A 22,304-nucleotide genomic window follows, 5' to 3' on the forward strand; every position below is an offset into this window, starting at 1 on the left:
TTTACCCCCAAGAACTCATGGAGTGCCTGCCATGCACTGGGGATTGTGATGGGTCCTAGAGATTCATGGGGGTTCAAACACCATCGCTGTAGTGGAGTGGCCACTGAAATTTATTTCTGTAATAGCATCGATGGTTCCATATTGTTCCATAATTGCCCTAGGCTGGAGTATTTTAGAGAGCACAGATCTAACACAACTAAATGGGAATTAGTCAGGTAATATATGCGTGTGTTGGTGAGGGAGCAGGAGGACAGAAGAAAGACATTCCAGATTTGGAAGAAAGTAACTTCCAGTGTGGACACCCCAAGCTCGAATCACAAGTAGAGTGGTCTTTTAGACACACACATAGGCAAATGATGGCTTCTGTAAGAGGTCCTGAGGTGAGAGATGGTGGTTGGAACTGTTAGACTTGATGAGATACTCAAAGAGGTTGTAGGAGGCAAAGAAAGGAATGGTGGGCTAGGGGCACAACCACGGATATCCATGGGCATTGGAGATGAAGCTCATGCAGGAAAACAAATGAATGGTCATTAGAGGTCATTAGAAGTGCTGAGAACCAGTTCAGTGAAGCCCAGAGAGCACAAAGGTTGGAAAAGCAGGGGAGTGATCGGTGGATTGAAATTTAACAAAAATGCGTCATGAGCTCAGAATTGGAAATATGTACTCGATTTGGCAATATAAGTCCTTGAGAACTTTAAAGACACATTTCAGTCCAGGAGAAGGATGGATACCATATGGAAGTGGAATGGGAAGTGAAGACAGTGAGTGTAGACTTCTCATACAGACTTCTTTAAAGAATATGGGGGAAATTATTTTTATAATCTAGGTGGGGAGCCCAGAAAGGGGAAGTAGAGGTAGAAAATGGAGTAGTACAGAAAAGAAATGGAGCACAGGCTTAGCAGATGTAAAAATAGATGTAGTCTTTAACAGGAAAGGGGCCCCTCGTCCCCAGATGTCAGGATTATAGGGGAGGGTGGGTGTGGATAAGTTTGTAGGTAGGAGGTAGGAATTTGAGGAAGATGACACTGGACAGGATCTAGTGTACAGTAATACGGGAAGGGAGTGAGAGATTGAGTAGGAGGTTTAAAGAAAATATTGACAGTGTAGAATAGTTATCACGAAGAATGGGAGAGGGAATTACCTAATCAGATTCACTCTGTCTACTGATGAAGGACCAGCCTCTCCTGGCCTCCTCAGACCCAGTCACCGCGCCCTGTCAGGCACCCTGCACTTACACCAGAATGAACTGCTAGATGCTTCTCATATACGAGGTTTGTTTCCTACCCTCAGTTTTGCTCCAGAAAGCCCCTCTCTAAGTTGCCCTACTTTTCTCTCTCTCTCAATGTCCACGCCAAACCACCATATTCACTCTTCACATCCTTCTCTCAGAAAACCTTCCCAGTCTCCCCCATTCCACACTTCGTTGGACATTACCATTTTATCTTTCCATTATGTTTTATACATACCTTATATGTTGCTCTTTACTCTGCTTAGACTCGCATTCTTCCTCTCTTAGACAAAGTGCTCAAGGCAGGGCCTGCATATGGCTAGCATTCAGATATTTGTTGGACAAATGAAGGGGGGAGTTTTATAAATCTGATTTCACCCCTTCTGGGACTTCTTTGTGGCCTAGAACCAGTACTCCGTCTCACCTTCACCTCACCTTTCTCATAATTCAGCCTCTGTTGGGGAAAAGTGTGATTCAGCTTTGTTGTCATCCAACCCTTGTCTTGAGAGCCATCACTGAGCTAGTTAATGAATACCTTAGCGCAGTTATTGAATGGTCTCTGATTAATCTATAGGGTTTAGCACAGAGTTGCACTGATTGCTCCCTAGCTCAAAAAATAAAACTGGGCCTCTGAAATGTCCTGCTTTGCATGAAAATGTTCACTTCCTCTCATTTCTCCATCTGAAAAAATCTGTAGATTCCTAGAGGCCATGGCTGTCTGCCAAGACTTGCTGAGAAACCCCACATGGAAGTCATATTCTTTGTCCCAGGACTCTTCTGCCATTTCTCTGGTTTTATCTGGAAGAATGAGGAAACTGAGGCCCAGAGAGATTAACTAACTCATCTAAGGTCGTGTGGCTAGTAGATGTTAGAGTCCGGATTTGAACGAGGTCCTTTAGACCGTAGAGCTTGTACTCCTGAACACTATAGTTTGTAGCCACCCCTCCCCAGTCACCTCCACATGTACACCCCTCCCCAATCACCTCCACACGTACATGACTATCTCTTGTTGGCTCACCAGCGAACGTGGCTTCCATTTCCCATGGCCTGTTCAAGTGTATGTCCATTTCCTTATGTCCATATCCTCAGAGAGCCCCTTAAGTCATCTGCCTCCCCCATCTCCTATTCAGTTCTCCATAAAATTACTACTATGGTTTTAGGGCTTAGGAAAGTTCATGAAAAGTAAGTATTTTCAGTTTTCCATAGTATTTTAATTTTTTTCAAGTTTTTTGATCTTAGGACCCCTTGCTATCCTCAAAAATTGAGGACCTTGGGGCACCTGGGTGGTGTGGTCGATTGACCGTCCAAAGTTTGGTTTCACCTCAGGTTGTGATCTCAGGGTCATGGGCTCGAGCCCTGTGTCCAGTTCAGCACGAAGTCTACTCAAGACTCTCTCTCTTGCTCGCTCCCCCTCTCTGCCTTCCCCTTATATTTTCTTGCTTGTTCACTCTCTCTAAAAGGAGTCAATCTTTTAAAAATAAATAAATAAAAATCCTTTGCTGTGTTAGCACCATAGATCTTTAACTCATGAATGATTTGTAGTATCCTGCATTGATCATCTGGGAAATACTGGTTCACTGAGTTACACAGATCTTCCAAGTACTGACACACAGTATTAAAAAATTGCATAAATTATTATCATGACCAGCTCATCAGAAAAGTCTAAATACTGTGAAACTGTCAGGCTCTCAGAGTCCACTCTATACTTATGAGAAAATTAAAGTGAGAAAGGCAGATATCATTTTAGTATTATTGTGAAATAGTTTTGACCTTTTGAGCCCCCTTAAAAGGATCACAGGACCCCCAGGAGTCCCTAGACCACACTTAGAGAATAACTGCTGTTTGGGGAAGAAAAAGTGAAGTGAAGAAAAAGTGAAATATGACATGACAGGGAACATTTAAATCACTAATTTATTGCATCCTAGTCATCCCGTCACTGTTAAGCCTTGTCCCAACAGATGGCTGACATGGGTGCCCTAAAATCCTCAGTTAGTTTTTCAGTGGGAAAATAGGAGGGCCACCTCCTCAAATCAAGAACACCCCCAAGCTATTCTCCTAAGCAAATGCCTGGACCTTGGGTAGTATATCTAGTGAGCTGTGATGTGCCTGCTTGAAAAGGACCAGAAGCTGGGGCACCTGGGTGGCTCAGTGGGTTAAGCCGCTGCCTTCGGCTCAGGTCATGATCCCAGGGTCCTGGGATCGAGTCCCGCATCGGGCTCTCTGCTCAGCAGGGAGCCTGCTTCCCTCTCTCTCTCTCTCTCTGCCTGCCTCTCTGTCTACTTGTAATCTCTGTCTGTCAAATAAACAAATAAAATCTTTGAAAAAATAATAAAATAAATAAATAAATAAAAATCTTAAAAAAAAAAAAAAAAAGAAAAGGACCAGAAGCTCCTGATGGGTGAATGGCTAAGGTCCATGCATTTATAGCCTGGATCCCAGGAGCTAGTAGAGCCCAGGGTCCTGAGTCATCACTGAAACCCTCCAGCCCAGGCATGGTGAGACTGAGGAGAGGCTGGGGTGGCTATCTTCAGGATGTATTTCCTTGGAGAATAGACTAGAGCAGGATTGAATGCTGGGTCCAAGGAGAGGTGCAACAAATTCTTTTTTCCCCGCCCACACTTATCACAGGCAACCCTTTCGCCAAGAATGGAACAGGGGATTAAAGAATAATAGATTATTTTCTTTTAGCATTATTGTCTCAGGATCCTGATTTCTATGCATTTGTAGGTCACTGAATTGATCATTATCTTACTTATCACTTTCCTATCAGTTAGGAATAGATCTCATATAGTATATATTTCTGACTAGGCTGCAAGATGCAAGAAGGCGGGAACCGTGCTGTATGTCTTCTTTATGACCGTGTCTACATCACTTAGTACACACTAGGTATTTAATGATCATTTGTCAAGTAAATGAAACCTCTTTCCTAATGTGGAGACCTAATGTACTGTGTAGTGTCAGCAGCCAGCATTGGCTTAATGCAAAATCCAGGGAAGTGAACTATGAAAAGTGAGGCAATGACCTAGTGCAGGTGTGGAGTAATGCCCAGGTGTGGGTGGCCAGTTTACAGCATATAATCTAAATACATGTTCATGAAATTGAACACTGCACCTACGATATACAAAGCCCTCCAGGAGATAAAAAGATGAATCAGACAGTGTGTCCTTAAAGAGCCTGTAGTTGGTTTAAAAGGGGAGCTAAAAGCAGGTATATAAAGAACTGTAGTTAAAAGTAGAGTGCAGGGACTCTGAAATAGAGGCTGGGGCTGTGGAAGGGTAGAGGAGGTTTACAGAGGAAGAAGCTGAAGAGCTGGACCATGGACAGTGGTGAGGAGTTCCACAGTGGGAAGTGCAGAGCATACAGACCCGCAGGCAGTGTGGCTCGGTGATTGGGTCTCTGTAGGGAAAGAGTGAAAGATAAAATGGAAGAAGTTAGTTACAGTCAAAGCTGGGAGGATCTTGAAGGACATTTTTAGGACAATGATTGATGATATTAAGTGTGCTCATGGGATTTAGCAAAGGCACCCAAGAGTTCCTGAGTCTTGTCTTGTCCTGACCATATTTCTCCCTAGTGAGCCCTGCAAGGGAGATACAAAAGCCCAAGGCACTGTTACTAACATCTAACACAGAACCTCAGAACCTTACACTGAACTGAACACATGGGTAGAAGCTCAAAGATATTTCCTATCCCCCTACCCCGCCATCCAATCTTGGGATCTTACTGTATTTTTTTTTAAAGATTTTATTTATTCATTTGTAAGAGAGAGAGACAGAAAGAGCACGAATGGGGTAGAGGCAGAGGGAGAGGGAGAAGCAGACTCCTCGCTGAGCTGGGAGCCTGACTTGGGGCTCAGTCACAGGACCTGGAGATCATGACCTGAGCCACCCAGGTGCCCCAAGGGATCTTATTGTCTTAATCATTGTTTTAATTTTCTGTGTATTATGATGCTTTGACATTTTAGGAGCCTTGCTAACTAGGGAGAGACTGCTCCTCCCAGTGCAAACTTAATTCCTAGACAGTGAACAACTTGTCTGAAAGTGTTCCTTTCATATACAAATCAACCAATCCAAGCCCTCAGCCCCAGCTTTATCTAATGCTCACACATCAAGACACGCAAAACCATGGGGCACCTGGGTGGCTCAGTGGGTTAAGCCTCTGCCTTCGGCTCAGGTCATGGTCTCAGGGTCCTGGGATCGAGCCCCACATTGGGCTCTCTGCTCAGCAGGGAGTCTGCTTCCCTTCCTCTCTCTCTCTGCCTGCCTCTCTGTCTATTTGTGATCTCTGTCTGTCAAATACATAAATAAAATCTTTTTTAAAATTAATTAATTTATTTATTTATTAAGTTGTCACATACACACAAAAAAAGACACACAAAACCAGTGTTTCCTCTGCCCTCAGTCACTCTGAGGGTCAGGTATTGGACAGCTAGGACCACTTCTATAGACCAGAGCCTGCTGAAATTACTCAAACCACCTGATCCTAAACTTGTCAGATATGCCTACTCTGCCTCAGCCATTCCTTCTGAGGAAACCATCATGCAGGCTCTGAACCATGCTTTTTCCCTGCTCCTTTTGCCTCCTATCCCTAGTACCTCCCCATGAGGCCCTGCTTGGCATGGCATGGCATGCCACCTTCTTTTGAGAGCTGTAAGTAATAAACTCTTCCAAAGGTAGCTGTCTCTTTGTCGATCACCTTACCATTTCTCATTAGAACAAAATAGGTACAATAGCAGGGTTTTGCCTTTGGCATAGCACATTGCCCTGAGGTATAAAAATTTAGGGGATGCCAGTCAAGGGACAATTGGAAACATTAGTGTCGGGGCACCTGGGTTGCTCAGTGGGTTAAGCCTCTGCCTTTAGCTCAGGTCATGATCTCAGGGTGCTGGGATCGAGCCCCATATCGGGCTCTCTGCTCAGCAGGGAGCCTACTTCCCCCTCTCCCTCTGCCTGTCTTTCTGCCTACTTGTGATCTCTCTCTCTCTGTCAAATAAATAAATAAAATCTTAAAAAAAAAAAAAGAAAACATTAGTGTCTTTAAGTTTTCTTAAACCCAGGAAATTTAAATCCATTGTAAGGCTTTCCAAATTTACCTCTCTTATAATTAGGGCCTTTGGGGATTTTAAAATCAGGAGTGGGGTAGATGTCACTTGGATACGTATTAGTATATTTATTAAAAAAGAAAAATAAGTTCATAATTTCTCAATTAAAAGAAGTCTGATTTGGCCAATTGCTTTGACAATGAGAACTGGCTTTGCTAACCTGTATCATATGGTAGACATTTTTGTAAATAAAATGAGCCAAATCTTTAGCTTTAAGGTTTTGGTGAAAATATCTTTAAAGCATGTAGTAAGATAAAATTATTTTATTAAAAAATTAATGTTGGAAAAAAATTTACAGTGGCAGTGATGTATTAAAATGAATGATATTTTGATTATTCCAACCATTTCTTTTGGGTTAAATAAGGTTCCTCTAAGTAAAAGAATAACCTCTTTAAGACTAACCCATATTTTTTTAGTAAATAAAAATGAAGACTTTTTGGCATCCTCAGAAATCAAGAAATGGAATACTTCTAACAAATAGGTAACAAATCATTTGGCAGATTGGGTGGTTTGCAGTTCTTTGCTTTCAATAAAGTTGAAAGACTACCCAATATGATTGTCAGCCAGTAGATCATTAGGATAAATTTTGCTGATAGCTTATTATGTGAATCTGGTATATCATTTGAAAGGAGATTGAAGAATTGAGTGACATTACTATAACCAAATTCTTCTGTTCCAAGATACTATTTATGTGAATAGAGTTTCTCAGCACTTAAAATCTATATTAGATAGAGAAGGGAGAACTGATGTTGAGCCATTTTTGATTCTAATAATAATACTGTCTACAAATATTTCATCACCAAAAACACCAATTGGAAAAGAACTCATTAAGAGACACATTTTAATAAAATTTTCTTTTAAGCTTAGTAATTACTTATAAAATGTATAACATCTATATATATCTTGATCAATTTTATTAATAAGAATTATAATTAAAAAATAAATCTGAGAGAATTTTTTTTTAAATTCTAAGAGACTCATGGTCACAGAAAATTTTTTTTAAATTTTAAGTACTGTTTATTTATAATTTTTTGTTGAAGAAAATTGTTGATCAAAGGTGATCAATAAAATATAGTAAAGCATAAAAATGTACATTAGCATACAATTCTCTAGGGAATGTGGAATTGGAAGTATGGGTTGAAAGAGAAAAAGAAATGAGGAGAAATTTGTGAGTGATAAATAAAAGTTTTATTTTAAAATGTCAGTGCAGGGGCCCCTGGGTGGCTCGGTCAGTTGAGCATCTACCTTCTGTTCAAGTCATGATCCTGGAGTCCAGGGATTGAGATCAAGCCCCACATCAGGCTCCGTGTTCTCTTCTCATCCTGCTTGTGCTCTCTCACCCTCTCTCTTATAATAATAATAATTAAAAAATAAATAAAATGTCAGTGTAGGGAGAACCTGGGTGTCTCAGTTGATTAAGCACCGACTCTTGATCTCAGCTCACGTCTTGATCTCAGGGTTGTGAGTTCAAGCCCCGAGTTGGGCTCCACACTGCTTGTGAAATGTACATAAATAAATAGTGCTGGGAATTTTATAATTTAAAAATAATTAAACTTTTGATGGGGGCACCTGGGTGGCTTTGTCCATTAAGCATCAGCCTTTGGCTCAGGTCATTATCCCAGGTCCTGGGATGGAGCCCACACTGGGCTCCCTGCTCACTGGGGAGTCTGCTTTACCCTCTCCTTCAACCCCCCTTCCATCATGCTCCCTCTCTCTCTCTCTTGCTCTGCACTCTCTCTCTCTCAAAGTTTTTTTTTTTTAATTAACTTTTGATGAAAAAAATGTTGACTTTAAAATGGAGTCAGAGGGAACATACATAATAGTCAACTGAACAAAAAAATACTCCAAGGCCTCCGTTGGCCTAGGACTTACGGTCAGGGCATGTACTCATTGAGAGAATAGTGAGCGACTGAGCACTTTCACATTCTCTCCTTTTTGCCAAGTGTGGCATGGAGGCTCTCTTGAGTAAACGAGCTCATAGTAATGGGAAGTAGACACAGCATGTGTTTCCTGGTGCATTAGACTCTACATGGAGCTCGAGATAAAAGCATCGTTGCAATGCATGGGTGAACAGTGAGTAGAAATTTTGTATGGTTAGCTGTTGGAAGACCTACGCATCACAAGGCGATGGGGCAAGAAGCGAGCGCTTACGGGTGTTGAGTCGTACTAGGAACGCAACATCCAGAAGTGCTTTCTGGGAACACTTGTGTTCTGATAGCAGGAATGCAAGGCTAAGGCAGGTTGGGGAGGCCAACAGCCTCGGCTCAGCCTGTGCGGGGTGCGCTTCCCGTCTCACGCCTGTCTCTGTGTTTTTTTCTGTCTCCCTGCCCTGCAGTCCCTGCTCAGCATCCCGGGCTCCCCGTTCCTCTCCCGGCACAACAGCAAAAGCAGCATCTTCAGCTTCAGGGGGCCCGGGCGCTTCCGCGACCCGGGCTCGGAGAACGAGTTCGCGGACGACGAGCACAGCACGGTGGAGGAGAGCGAAGGCCGCCGGGACTCGCTCTTCATCCCGATCCGGGCCCGCGAGCGCCGCAGCAGCTACAGCGGTTACAGCGGCTACAGCCAGGGCAGCCGCTCGTCGCGCATCTTCCCCAGCCTGCGGCGCAGCGTCAAGCGCAACAGCACGGTCGACTGCAACGGCGTGGTGTCCCTCATCGGCGGCCCCGGCTCGCACATCGGCGGGCGGCTCCTGCCAGAGGTGAAAATAGATAAGGCAGCTACCGACGACAGTGTAAGGAAGTAAACGCATAGACCGAGGCTAGGCATGGCAGTCTCTCCCGCGCCCTCCTCTCTTCTCTCCGGCCGGCCTCTGGCTCCCACGCTCCCTCCCCCACTCTCAAGTCTCTGTCCCCACCAGCGCCGCCCGCTTCTGTCCTCTCCCTCCTGCTCTGTTTCTGTTTCTCTCTTCCGCCCCTCCTTTTCCCATTCACTTTAATCCCTGCTCTGTCCACCCGCGCCTCCTTCTCCCTCGTTTCTATTGCCCTACCCCATCAGCTCCTTGCTTTCTTTTACCTCCTTTTCTTTCTCCCCATCTTTGCAAGTCTTTAGCAGCCTACTGTTTCCCTCTCCTCACCTGCTCTCACTGAATGCCTCTGGCCAGCGGATCCTGCCATGATGGAATGAGAATTGCCACCACCAATGACAAGTCTGAGCCGGTTTGGAACTACCATTGCTTCTCTCCCTCCCACCTCCTGTCCCCATAGGGAAACAGCCTGGAATTTAAAGCTCTGATCTTTCTGTTAAAAAACAACAACAACAATATAGCTCAGAATAATTTTCCGAGTCTCCTCTGTAAGAAGGAGGTGTGATTTTTCCAAAGAGGAAGGTGGATGCCTGGTGTGGCGAGCGGGAGGTGTGCATCAAGGAAAGCCAGGGAAGGAGAGGTTAGGGAAGCCAGTGCAGAACTGGAGCTAGACGTTCAAAAGGGATTGAAATGGAAATAAATCAAAGGAGGGAAAAGTGGGAGGTTGGGGCAAGAACACATGGTGTATGGGGGAGGAAGGAAAAGGGAAGCGAAAGATGAATTTTAAATGTAATCAAATGTCAGGCTCTGGAGGAGCTGCATATAATAGCTTCATAAAATCACTTGTCTAGGGGGTTGGCTAATGGCTCCCCTCTTTGGGAAAAGCCATCTCTTCACATTTCTTTAAATTCTAAGCTGTTTATACCTTTTTTTTCTAATTTCAAATTCTTATAACCTCAGTGATCCTAATCCTCCGTACCTCTAACTCCCTAACTTCCTTCAGTCCTTCCTTAGCTGGCATAAGCTCCTTGAGACAGCATGCCAGTCCGTTTTGTTCTAACACTTCAGTTTCCTCTAACACAGCACGGAGACAGCCTATCCTCTAATTAGCATGATGCATGCGTGGAGGAGAACTGGACAGTCAAGGCTGGAATTACTCCCAGTGATCTGTTTGTAACATTTCAGGACAGTTGTTGACAGATACAAACTCAAAGGCACTTAGGATGTGTTTGACATGGTCTTTTCTCTCCTGCCTTTTTATTTAATAGCAAAATACCCCCCCTCACACACACACGTTTGTTTAGCTCTTTACAAGCTACAAATTACTTCTACGTTCGTTATTTAATTTGCTCTGAATCAAAATTTTCTGTAAGGCTGACCAAGTGGAGGGCATTATTCCTGTTTCTAGATGGGGAAGTAGGGCTCAGAGGAGTTGGGCTCCTTGAGGCCCCCACAGCTCATTGTTGATAGAGCCAGAGTCTTAGGGAAAAATCAGTCTTCTCTTTTTCAGTGAATTTTAATGCCTTCTTTGTTTAGTCATGTGGCCATTTTTCTTCTGGAAAACTGTTTCTTTAATATAATAGGAACAATAATAATAACAACAAACAGTAGTTCCAGAATCCCCCCCAAAACCAGATAGTTGACCAAAATAGATGTTACAGATGATTATCTTTTCTTTAAATATAATTCTGGATAGTCCCTAATTCTATATCTAGAGGTAAATTTTTAGGCTCCATAATTAGTTAATATTCTCTGAAAAAGCAAGAAATTTTCAGTAGAGAATGAGGGATGGGTCAGCATGGACAGTACAGTTTGGGCAACTCAAATATTAAGAACCAAATTAAAATTTGATATTCTGGCCGGCTTTTTAAATACTTTGGCCAAATAATACATCTTGCTTTTTCTTTGAAAAGAAGGTATTAGAAAAGGTATCCAGAAAGGAAGAGATTGAACTTCAGCTAAAGGCAGATGAGCACGTTTGCTCATTGGTTTTGTTTTGGGTTTTTTTGCAGCTTCTGTTATAATGTGTGGGGGGAAAATTTGCGAGGCAGTTGAGCAGATGGCTGTCTGCACCGCCTCACATTGTAGCCTGCGGAGTGCTGTCTTTGGGTTTTGGGGGGCCTGCACACTCGACACCCTATAAAGACGTAGGGGATTCATTCCAGTGGTCCCAAGCGATGATGGTGACAGATTTGAGGATTCCCAAGGCCAGGAGAGCAGATCCCAGAGTGGCAGGAAATGAGGTAGGCAGGACTGTTTCATTCCCAAAGCATGCATAACTAGGAAAAGCTATTTCATTAGAAGCCATAAAGAAGCACTTCTTAGGTACTAATGGTGTGACAATCTACCTAAGTTATAGTAATAGGCCAAAAAGACAAAACAAAACAAAGAAGACTGCATAGAGCTTGTGTATAGGGTTTGGTATGATATCAGATCTATGGAAAGACCGCCTACAGAGAAAGGATGACTGACTTGAAGTTGACAGTAGTTGCCTTTGGGAGGGGACATTATAGGTGACTTTTTCTCTTCCTCACACTTTTCTGTTTTCAATTTTCTACAATGGGCATAATAATTATAGCCACCATATATTGGGTTCTTGCTATAGTTACGCTCAGCACTTTATATGCATTTAATTTCTTATAACCGTTGTGTTCAGTAGGTGGTTTTATCCTATTAACAGGTAAGGTTCAGAGCCTTAGTGACTTGTGGAAATGGAGCTTGAACCAAGGTCTTCCCACTGTCAAAGAGAACTTCCTGACTGCTTGAATATTAGCTTCTTTGGGAAATGGGAAAAATTTGTATCATTTATCTTAGAGGGAGGCAATAGATTCCTGTTATATGCAGCCCAGGCCAGAGGAGCGGCGAATACCACTATAGGTCAGGATGGAGCGGTTCTCACTGTCCAGACATTTGGGATGAGTCCCTAGTGGATTAACTTGCCTTTACCTGAACCACTAGAGTGCTTCCATGGTATGCTCATGCTTTGTGGGGTTGCATAGGAGCTGCTGAGGCCCTCAAGCTGGTCTCACTCAGGACTGATGCTTAGGCTATGCCACATCCGTATTTTTTCCTCACACTCAAGGAATGTAATATTCTCAGGGCGCCTGAGTGGCTCAGTCGATTAAGCATCTGACTCTTGATTTCGGTTCAGGTCATGATTGAAGGGTCCTGAGATCGAGACCCACATTGGGCTCCACGCTCAGCAGGGACTCTGCTTCTCTCCCACTCCCTCTGCCCCTCTCTCTGCTTGTGCACACATGCTCTCTCTCTCTCAAATAAATGAATCTTAAAAAAAAAGAAAGAAAAAATATATATAATATTCTCTGTGGGAAAAAAAGATATCTGGGTATCACTCATTAGAGTTTCATCAGAAACGATTTCACCTGTTTATTAATTATTCAGTTATGATTGGTGATTATTTTTCAGTAGTTTGGGAATTTTCACTTTTGCTTTTTGCTGAAGCAGAGGGTGAGGGGACATTCCCATCTCTTCATCCCTAAGCTGGAAAAGCAGGTGAGAATCTCATAACTCATAGAGAAAGCAGGTGCTGCTGACAAATCCAGAAATCCCAAGTAACTCAGAAATCATGTTGTGCTAGCTTGCAAATACACATGCACTATCTCATCTAATGCTCACAGCCGATAGAGCCTACTCTTGTGTGCATTTCACTGAGGAGGAAACCAAGGCTTAGAGAAATAAAATGACTTGTCCAACATCACACAATATGTGGTAGGCTCAGGGCTTGAACCCAGGCAGTCTGACTCCAGAGCCCTGGCCAGTAACCAGTGCCCCACACCAACTCTGAAGCCCAGGTTTATTTACTGATGTGATCCTGAGAAATTAACATCACCACTCTAAGCCCATTTCCTTATCTGCAAAAAAGAAACAAAAGGACCTGTGCTATAGGGCTGTTGCAAAGATGAAATGTAATAACATTTATAAACTGTGGAGCATGTTATTTGGCCCACTCTTGGTGTTCAGAAGGCCAGTTTCCATTTATTTCCCTATACTTTTTTGGCCTTCTTAGCCCTGAGAAGTAGACATTAGGATTTCTCCTGAATTGCTTGACTTGACAAGGGTTGCATTCCTCTAAAATCCTAAAGAACCTTTGAGAAGAAGCAATTATTGGGCAATTGTTTTAAAGCAGATTACTACAAAAATTTGAGGAAGGCTTAAACAGGAGATAAATGGCTAGGTTCTAAAGCTACTTCTAAAATGCTCTCATTTTAGTTCCAAGAAAGGTGCCTGCCTGATAAATTTCCATTCATGCATCTCCATTGGAAAGCAATTTAGTTGCCTTCCGTGGGCAGATCTATAGAAATGTGGGCAAAATCTTCCATCTACAGGTGTCGTAGGACACCTCTCTGAGAAGGACAGCTACAATTCAGGAAGCTGGAAGTCAAGGGCTAAATGTCCTAATAAACTTTGCATTTGGGTTGAGAGAAACGGAACAAATTTGCACTGAGTTTAACTTTAAAAGAGTGCAATTAAGGTTCTCTGTGGCTTCCCCTGTTACTGATAGTTTTACATGAAATCTCCTTAGGGCCGGAATTCTAAAAAGGCAGAAACTCCTGCCTTTAAAACGTTGTTAATTCTTCTCTTTCCTCGCCAACAAAGTAAAACAAAACAAACAAAAGAAATAAACACCTCCACTTACAGGAATTAAAAAATGACCTGAAGAGGGAAGGGAAAGAGGATGTGAGCTTCCCTCTGGCTCTTGGGTCTCAGCGTCCCTCCCTCCCAGGTGGTAAGTAGCTGAGCCAAGAGCAGAGACACACCTCCCAAGCGGATTCTGGAAATCCGCCTCTGCAGCTGCTGGACATGGGAGAGTTTACTCCAGCATTCCTTCCCTCCAGTTAGCTAGAATCCATGGTAAAAAAGCAACAACCAACCACCCGGAAGGGGAATGCAAAAAGGGACAGCCACTTTGGAGAACAGTAGCAGTTGCTCAAAAAATTAAACACAGAGTTACCATATGATCCAGCAATTCTACTCCTAGGTAGAACTGAAAACAGGTGTTCACATAAAAACTTGTACATGAATATTCATACGATCATTATTCATGAGAGCCAAGAAATGGAAACAACCCAAATGCCCATCAACTGAGGGATGGATAAATAAAATGTGACACATCCCTCTTATGTAATATTATTCAGCCATAAAAGGGAATGAGGTATTGCTATGTGCTACAGCATGAATAAATCTTGAAAGCGTGATGCCCAGCAAGAGAAGCCAGGCACAAAAGGCCACATAATATCTGATTCCATTTCTATGAAACACATAGAGAGGGAAATCTGTAAAGACAGAAAACAGATTGTTGGTTGCAAGGGGCTGGGTAGAGGTGGGAGTAAGGATGGGCTGCTAACCGGTACTGTGTTTTTCTTTGGTATGATGGAAATATCCTGGAATATGCTGTAAATATACTACAAGCCACTGAATTGCACACTTTGAAATGGGAATTTTAAATGTTATGTGCATTTCATCTCAGTGTTGTAAAAATTGAAAAGAAAGAAACAATAGCCTGGGCTTTCAGAGCCAGCTTCCACAACTTCACCTACGAAAGAAAGATTTCAGGAACTACATCCGTCTTGGATTCCTGTACACCCTGGTTTTAACAGACTAGACTTTTTAAGGACAGATTTATTTTTCTCTGGATACTGCTATCTTAGTCCTCAGTTAGTGCTTAGCACTTTTAAGTAATGTTCTTCATAGGCAATTTTAGTTTATATCATCCTAGGCGGTTAACAGTGAGGAATGTATGTTTGCTCCCTGTCTCTCCATGAATTGCTCAGATCTGATGAATACTGACAATGAGCAGACCGTATATGAAAACAGGACTTTCCCCCACAACCTGCCCAAGAAACCAACCCCCTTATCAATGATAAACAAGCCAGGCAGCCAGCCAGCTATCAGTCACGCTTGCAGGAAGCCAGATTGCTGTCTCTAGCGACAGTCCAGTAAGTTAAACAGTAACTTCTTTAACAGTCAGCCCCAAACGGTCAGGACTTGTTTGCTAAGAGACTTCTAAAGCTTTGTTTCTGCTTTCAACTTAGGACCACCAGAGAAAGCCAAATAGGCATCCCTAATCAATCACCTAGGATGCCCACCTACAGCTTCCCTGTGCAAGCCAGCTTGAAATCAAGGCACACCTGAAGTCTCCCTTATTCCATTCTAAAGCTTTCCCACTCTGCCTGCCTTTGAGTCTCTGGCAAAGTACACGTGATGGTGTCTAACTCTGTACATCCAGCTCAGAATAAATTGCTTTTCCCATTTGACAGATCTTCATTTATTTCCATACCACAGATAACATCTTTTTTGTATTATATACACACTCTGTATTCCATATTCTGTTTCAAAGGAATTCTGCATAATCAATATTGCAGTAAAACCTTAGGTAACCATCACCAAAGAGTTACCAAAGATGTGGGTACAAGGACGGTGGAGCACGAGCCGTCCCACCTGCCGAGAATTGTCTCCGACACCCCTTTGTACAACAAGACTCCCAGAAAATACCCTTTCCTACTCAATACCCTCACCTCTCTGAGCAACCTCTTCTGACATGTAACACCATAGATTTGTTTTCCTTCATTTTCAAGCACTCATACAATATATATTTCTTATGCGGCTTCTTTCACTCAACAAGATGTGTTTGAGATACACATCTGAGATGTGTACACATCTGATACACGTTTGAGATGTTCTTTCAATAGTTCATTCCTTGTTATTGATGAGTATTGATGAGTACTTCATTGCATAAATACACTCTCATATGTTAGTCTACTTTCCTACTGAGGAACATTCAGGTTCTTCCCAATATTGGGTAGTTATCTCAGAAAGAAATTCCTGGGTCATACGGTAAAGGTATGTTCAACTTTATAAGAAACTGCCACATAGCTCTCCAAAGTACATATACCATTTATTTTAATACTCCAAGCAACAGTGTATTAAAGTTCCAGTTGCTCCACATCCTAGGCAACATTTGGTGATGTTAGTCTGGTTTTAGCATCTTAGTGGGCATTAACTGTATCTTACTGTGCTTTGAATTTGCATTTCCCTGCTGATTAATGATGATAAGCATCTTTTTGTGTGTTTATTGGCTTTTCACAGATCTTTTATTAGTCGCTTAATTAAATCTTTTGCCCATTATTGATTTATTTTTTATATGTTATAAGTTCCTTATCAGAAACATAAATTTTTAATTTTGATGAAATCCAGTGTATCAAATTTTTCCTTTTTTGTTGTTTTTTGCATCCTGTCCAAGTAATCTTTGTCAGTACCCAAAATTGTGAAGTTATTTTCCTTTTGTAAATTTTACAGTTCTGGGTTTTATATTCAGATCTCTGATTCAACTCAATTTGTGTGTATGAAATTAGATAGGAGTTGACTTGGATGAATATCTAGTTTTTCAGTATCGTTTGTTAAAAAGACTTTCCTCTCTCCATTAAATTGACTTGGCACCTTGGTCAAAAGTCAATTGATGTTCATGTGTGGGTCTGTTTCTGGATTCTCTTCTGTTCCTTTGGTCTCTTTGTGCTTATACCAATACTACACTTGTTTAATTACTGTAACTTTATAGTCTTGAAATGAGATAGCGTAAGTCCTCCAAACAAAAAAATATTTTAAAGATTATCAAATAATTTCTTAAGAGATTAATTTGCTATCAAATGTTTTTGAAAAGATTATTTACCTATTCTAGATCCTTTGTGTGTCCTTATGAATTTTAGAAGCATTTTCTGTCATTTTTTTTCAGAAAAGCCTAGAATTCTTATAGTGATTGCACTGAATCTATGGGTCAGCTTGGAGATAATGGACATCTTAATTATATTGAGTCTTTCAATCTGTGAATGTGGTATAGTTCTCATTTATTAAAGTCTTCTCAAGTTTCTCTCAGCGAAGTTGTATACTTTGTAGTGAACATCTTACCCATCTTTCATTAGTTTTATTCCTTGGTATTTGTGTTTTTTGATACTGTTCTAAAAAGGTATAATTTTACAATTTTTTATTTTCAACTATTTTTTGTTGCCAGAATATAGGAATGCAGTTGATTTTTGTGAATCAGATTTTTTTGTATCTCATTATCCTGATGAATTAACATATTGATTCTATTATGTCTTTTTTTTCTGATTCCATAAGGTTTTCTACATGTACAATAATACTTTCTGTGTATAACAGCAACTGCACCTTTATGCCTTTTATTTATTTTTCTTGCTTTATTGTACTAGCTAGCACTTGAGATAGAAAATTGCATAGAAATGATAAAAGCAGACATACTTTCTTGTTTCCATTATTAGAGGAATAAGATTTAATGTTTCATCAAGAAGAATAATGTTAGCTTTAGATTTTCATAGATATTCTTTATCAGATTGAAGCTGCTGCATTCTATTCCTGGCTTACTAAAAAATTTTATTATGCAGAGGTGTTTAATTTTATTAAATGTTCTTTTTCTGCATCTGTGAGAAAATCAGATCACTTTTTTCCTTTATTCTGTTAAAGAGATGAATGATATTGACTTTTTTCCTAATGTGCAACTATCTTTCCTGATATAAACTCTGTTGGTCATGATGTATTATCTTTGTAAATATTTGCTTATGTTTTCTTAAGGATTTCACATCATTGTTCATGAGGGATATGGGCCACTAATTGTCTTTTCATGTGGTGTTTTTGGCAGGTTTAATATCAGGTCGTGTTAACTTTATAAAACAGGTTGAAAAGTAGGCCATCTCCTCTATTTTCTGAAGGAATTGATGTTAATATTGGTGTTGGTATTATTTCTTCTGTATATGCTTGATAGAATTCACTGGTAGAGCCATCTGCACCTATATTTCTCTCTCTCTCTCTCTCTTTTTTTTTTTTAAAGATTTTATTTATTTATTTGACAAAGAGAGAAATCACAAGTAGGCAGAGAGGAAGGCAGAGAGAGGGGGGGGGGAAGCAGGCTCCCTGCTGAGCAGAGAGCCTGATGCGGGGCTCAGTCCCAGGACCCCAAGATCATGACCTGAGCTAGAGGCAGAGGCTTAACCCATTGAGCTACCCTGGTGGCCCTATATTTCTCTTTATTGTAAGGTTTTTTCAATTGCAGTTTCTAATGTGAGCTATTTAGATTTTCTATTTCTTCTATCAGTTTTGATAAGTTGTGTTTTGGTAAGTTTGTACATTTCATACAAGGTGAAATGACATGAAGTTGGGTTTTTTTTTTTTTTTTAGTTTAAACCACTTAGATTTGGGGGTTTATTTATTATCATATTTATCTTATACTTTGATATAAATATTGCACAGAAGATTTCCATCTTACAATGGTTCGACTTAAAATTACAGTATATTCTTATTATCCTAATAATGCCTGCAGGATTTGTAATAATGTTCCCATTCCTTTTCCTGAAAATTATCATTTACGTTTTCTCTCTTTTTTTCTTGATCAGTCTTGCTAGGGAAGTATCAATTTAAATAATCTGTTTTTAAAAAACATTTGCCCTTTTTGATTGTCTGTGGTTTGTGCACTTACTAATTAATCTCCATTCTTATTTTTATTATTTCCTTTCATCTACTTAACTGCACTTTAAGTTGATCTTTCTCTAATTTCTCAAGGTGAAAGCTCAGAGCACTGATTGAATATCTTTTTATATTCTAATATAAGCATTTAGCACTGTAAAATTTTCTCAAACCACTGTGTTAGCTGGATCCCATAAATTGTAAAGTATTGTTTCCATTATCCCCAAAGTATTTTCTAATTTCCGTTGTGATTTCATTTTTGATCCATGGATTTTTAGAAGTCTCTTGTTTAATTTACAAATTTAAGGGAATTTTTCTGAGTATCTTATTATTACCATAAGATTTTTCAGTGGAATCAGTTATTTGGATCTGTGGTAAATGCTCTTGCCTATGTAAAAAGGTGACATAATGACTTTCTCTTTTTACCCTCTGAAGTTCCTTAAGTATGGTCTTTGAAATTTCTTTTTCTTGGTGTCTTCTTTCATTTCTTTATTTTCTGAAACTGAAGGTATGTTCTGTAACATGCCTTACTCTGGAACAATTTTAACATTATAGAAGTTGTCTCCACATATCCCTGCTACAGTTTATTTTAATTTTATATAGAAAGATATAAGTAATAATTCTTCCATCTTAATATTAAGTTTGGAAATAAACTTTTCTTTATGTGGAGTTTTTAAATCCAACCTAAAAATTATTATAGCTCTCATATAGATACCACTAAATATTAATCTAATGATTTGACTATGTCCTTGAGACAACATTTTTATTAACTTTAAGGTTAATGTTATTGAAGTCTGAAGAATTCACATCTTGTCACATCCAGCAAGTCCAGAAAACGATAAGATATACTTAGATCCAAAGCAGTTTTAAATGCAGTTTCATCTTTTCTTGATGAATCAACCAGTCCATCAGATCTTACAGTACCTGGGAGTCAGCATTATGAAAATTATCTACCATGTACTACAAAGAGCAGCTCAGTAAAAATCTAGAAGGAATAAATGCCAGAAACAAGAGTATCTACTCTGTGAAACCTTTCTGCCTTCATTTTTAGATGATTTTCATTGTTAAAATGGAGTCGTCTAATCTGATTTATTAGGTGTTATGAATACCAGGCTGGCAATTGCACCAAAAAGTGGCTTTGATATCAAAGAAATAGATCTTATTGGACTTGAGGAACAGGTCATTTCATCATTGTTACATATTCAGGTGTTTGTATAGTAATACAACCAAGAATTCCCAAGGAAATCAGTTCTTTTTCTTTTCCATTTCTTCTGTAGCTCTGCCAGACAAAACAAAACCAAACCCTAAGGTAAACCAAATGTCTGAATCAGTGAAACAGTTTGATGAAACACTGTAATAAGATAAATTATAATCCGCCAGAAACTTTCTTCTGTAAAGTTCTTAAAATCTAGTCATACCTAAGGGCAGAAAGCCTTTCTGATGGAGCTCTCTAGAGACTTTTCAAAACAGCTAGAGTCATTCTGGTACTGATCAGACCTACTTCTCTAGCTTCCTACAGGCATGTATCTTCCCTGTGCTCTGAGAGATGGTGACTGTCTCTGCCCTCTTATCTTCACAGTGGAAGGGACAGCCAGCATTACGTGGATGACATGTTACAGTGATTGGTGTGGTAACTGGAAAGCTAGCTTTTAAGCCACTGCCTGAAGGTTAATCTAACGTAGTATATTCAGGTTGGCACAAAGAGCACAAGCAAGGGTCAGTAAGAAACACTGTGCTGTAATCTCCCACGGTAGAGCATGTAACAAATATTTTGTGTAACAGTCTGATGGTGTTTTCTGCCCTTTTTGTGTGGGAATTTGAATATCTCAGGTTAACTTATAAAGTAAAGTTTTATCAGGACAAAATAAACATAGATATAAAATAGTGAGACCCTTACCATACTTCTTTATAGTGCCTTGGAGGAGAATTAGGGTAGAACTTCAGCTTGCTAACATTCAGTTGGGCCCAGGTCTGATATTTGGAAGCAACAGTTTGAGAGAGCAATGGTGTCTCAGTGTGATCAGGGACTTGGCCCTTAATGAAATGTCGAATGGAGGTAAATTCTACTTATTTTACTGTGTAGTCCAATTCTAGCCAGATGCTATGGATACGAGACTGAGACAGGAGAATTCAGGTTCTGCTTTGGATGTTGTTGGCCCTGGAGATCTGTCTTTCTGTTCCATGCTATGAATTAACCAGATGAGGTGCTTGGGTCCTAGCCAGATTCTTTGGTTCATTGTAGATTTGTACAGACTTCACCTGGTCTTGTCATTTTTAGAGCTAGGATGATCCATAGTCATGTTTTCTCCTACTTTTTGAGGTGAATAGGAGTGTAGGAGCAGAGTAAAAGGTATCAGGAAGAGCATCTGTTTCTGCTCACACTCTGGACCATCTGTCCAGTAAGGCCCAGCTTTAATGTTTGTAAGACTTTACTCACCCGATTCACTATTTTTTTCCAGGCTACAACTGAGGTGGAAATTAAGAAGAAAGGCCCTGGATCTCTCTTAGTTTCCATGGACCAACTGGCCTCCTATGGGCGGAAGGACAGAATCAACAGTATACTGAGTGTCGTTACAAATACACTAGTAGAAGGTATGTGCCCTTGATGTCGGTTTAAGCCACCAAAATCTCAAATGTAGTGTGTGTGATAAATATAATCCCTGTCCATTGGCCTGAGTTTTGCAAAAATTAACTCTGAACCTTAGGAATAGAGTCTACGGGCTTTAGGAACAAACATCCCAAATCTGCATGCAGATAATCAAATAAGGACTTCAGAGCTTCTACCAGCATTATACACAGATAAGTAAGAATTACGAAGGAAATGACGGTCAGGAGTAAGCTAGAAGATCTCAAGAACACCATAATGGTCATGAGGAGCCAGTGGGGTGAGGGGAGGCATAAAGGCTATAGACTGAGGAGCTGTGAAGATAAGAAATGATGGTATCGGGGCGCCTGGGTGGCTCAGTGGATTGAAGCCTTTGCCTTCGGCTCGGGTCATGATCTCGGGATCCTGGGATCGAGCCCTGCATGGGGTTCTCTGCTCAGTGGGGAGCCTGCTTCCTCCTCTCTCTCTCTCTGCCTGCCTCTCTGCCTGCCTCTCTGCCTACTTGTGATCTCTCTCTGTCAAATAAATAAATAAAATCTTTTAAAAAAAATAAAAGAAAAAGAAATGATGGCATCCCTCCATGCCCTCTGCCCAACAACACACCTTCCTCTTTTCCTGGTTAGCTACCTGGGACCCTCTTGGTTTTCCCTGAAGGACTAATGTACTGTGCATTTAGAAGGCACCTAGTTCTGCCTCTCATCAAACACCCCCACATATCCATAAATACGTTTGATGTGTGAGAGGTAAGCCGAAGCCCCTCTTATTTCAGCGCTCTGTGCCACGGGAGAACAGCCACTGTGCAATCACAGTGCACCTGCACCAGTGTTGCTATCGATGCTGGTGCTTGGTGTTGGGTACCCCCCTGCACGACACAGCCTGGCACGCTGTGCAGCATCAGGGTTTTCCACGAAACCACAGTCCCCCAGCGAGTATCAGCTGTCTGTCCACCTGTGGTCTGTACCGCAGGCTCCTCTTGCTGTCTCTTGAGGTAGATTCAGTGACTGGGCTTTCTCTCATGAGGTGCTGTTTGATTCTGCATGAATCTCCTTGTTTTGATTCACACTGGTTTAGCCAGGCTGTCCCAGAATATTCTCAAGACCTTGGATTGCTTTTCTTCAGAGTTCAGAGGCCCCGGGCTAAC

The 22,304-nt window shown here is 41.0% G+C and overlaps 1 protein-coding gene across 7 annotated transcripts in view; it reads left to right on the top strand.

The window, feature by feature from the left end:
• SCN8A (sodium voltage-gated channel alpha subunit 8) overlaps positions 1–22,304 on the top strand; it is a 177,710-nt gene that overhangs the window by 106,529 nt on the left and 48,877 nt on the right. For all 7 annotated transcript variants that reach the window (XM_032348254.1, XM_032348253.1, XM_032348255.1 and 4 more), the window contains 2 exons: positions 8,662–9,024; positions 21,018–21,150. In XM_032348254.1, the coding sequence (XP_032204145.1) occupies positions 8,662–9,024; positions 21,018–21,150 (496 nt within the window). The remainder of the gene's footprint in view (positions 1–8,661; positions 9,025–21,017; positions 21,151–22,304) is intronic.

This window comes from Mustela erminea, chromosome 6 (assembly GCF_009829155.1).
Source record: "Mustela erminea isolate mMusErm1 chromosome 6, mMusErm1.Pri, whole genome shotgun sequence".
NCBI classification, from domain to species: domain Eukaryota; kingdom Metazoa; phylum Chordata; class Mammalia; order Carnivora; family Mustelidae; genus Mustela; species Mustela erminea.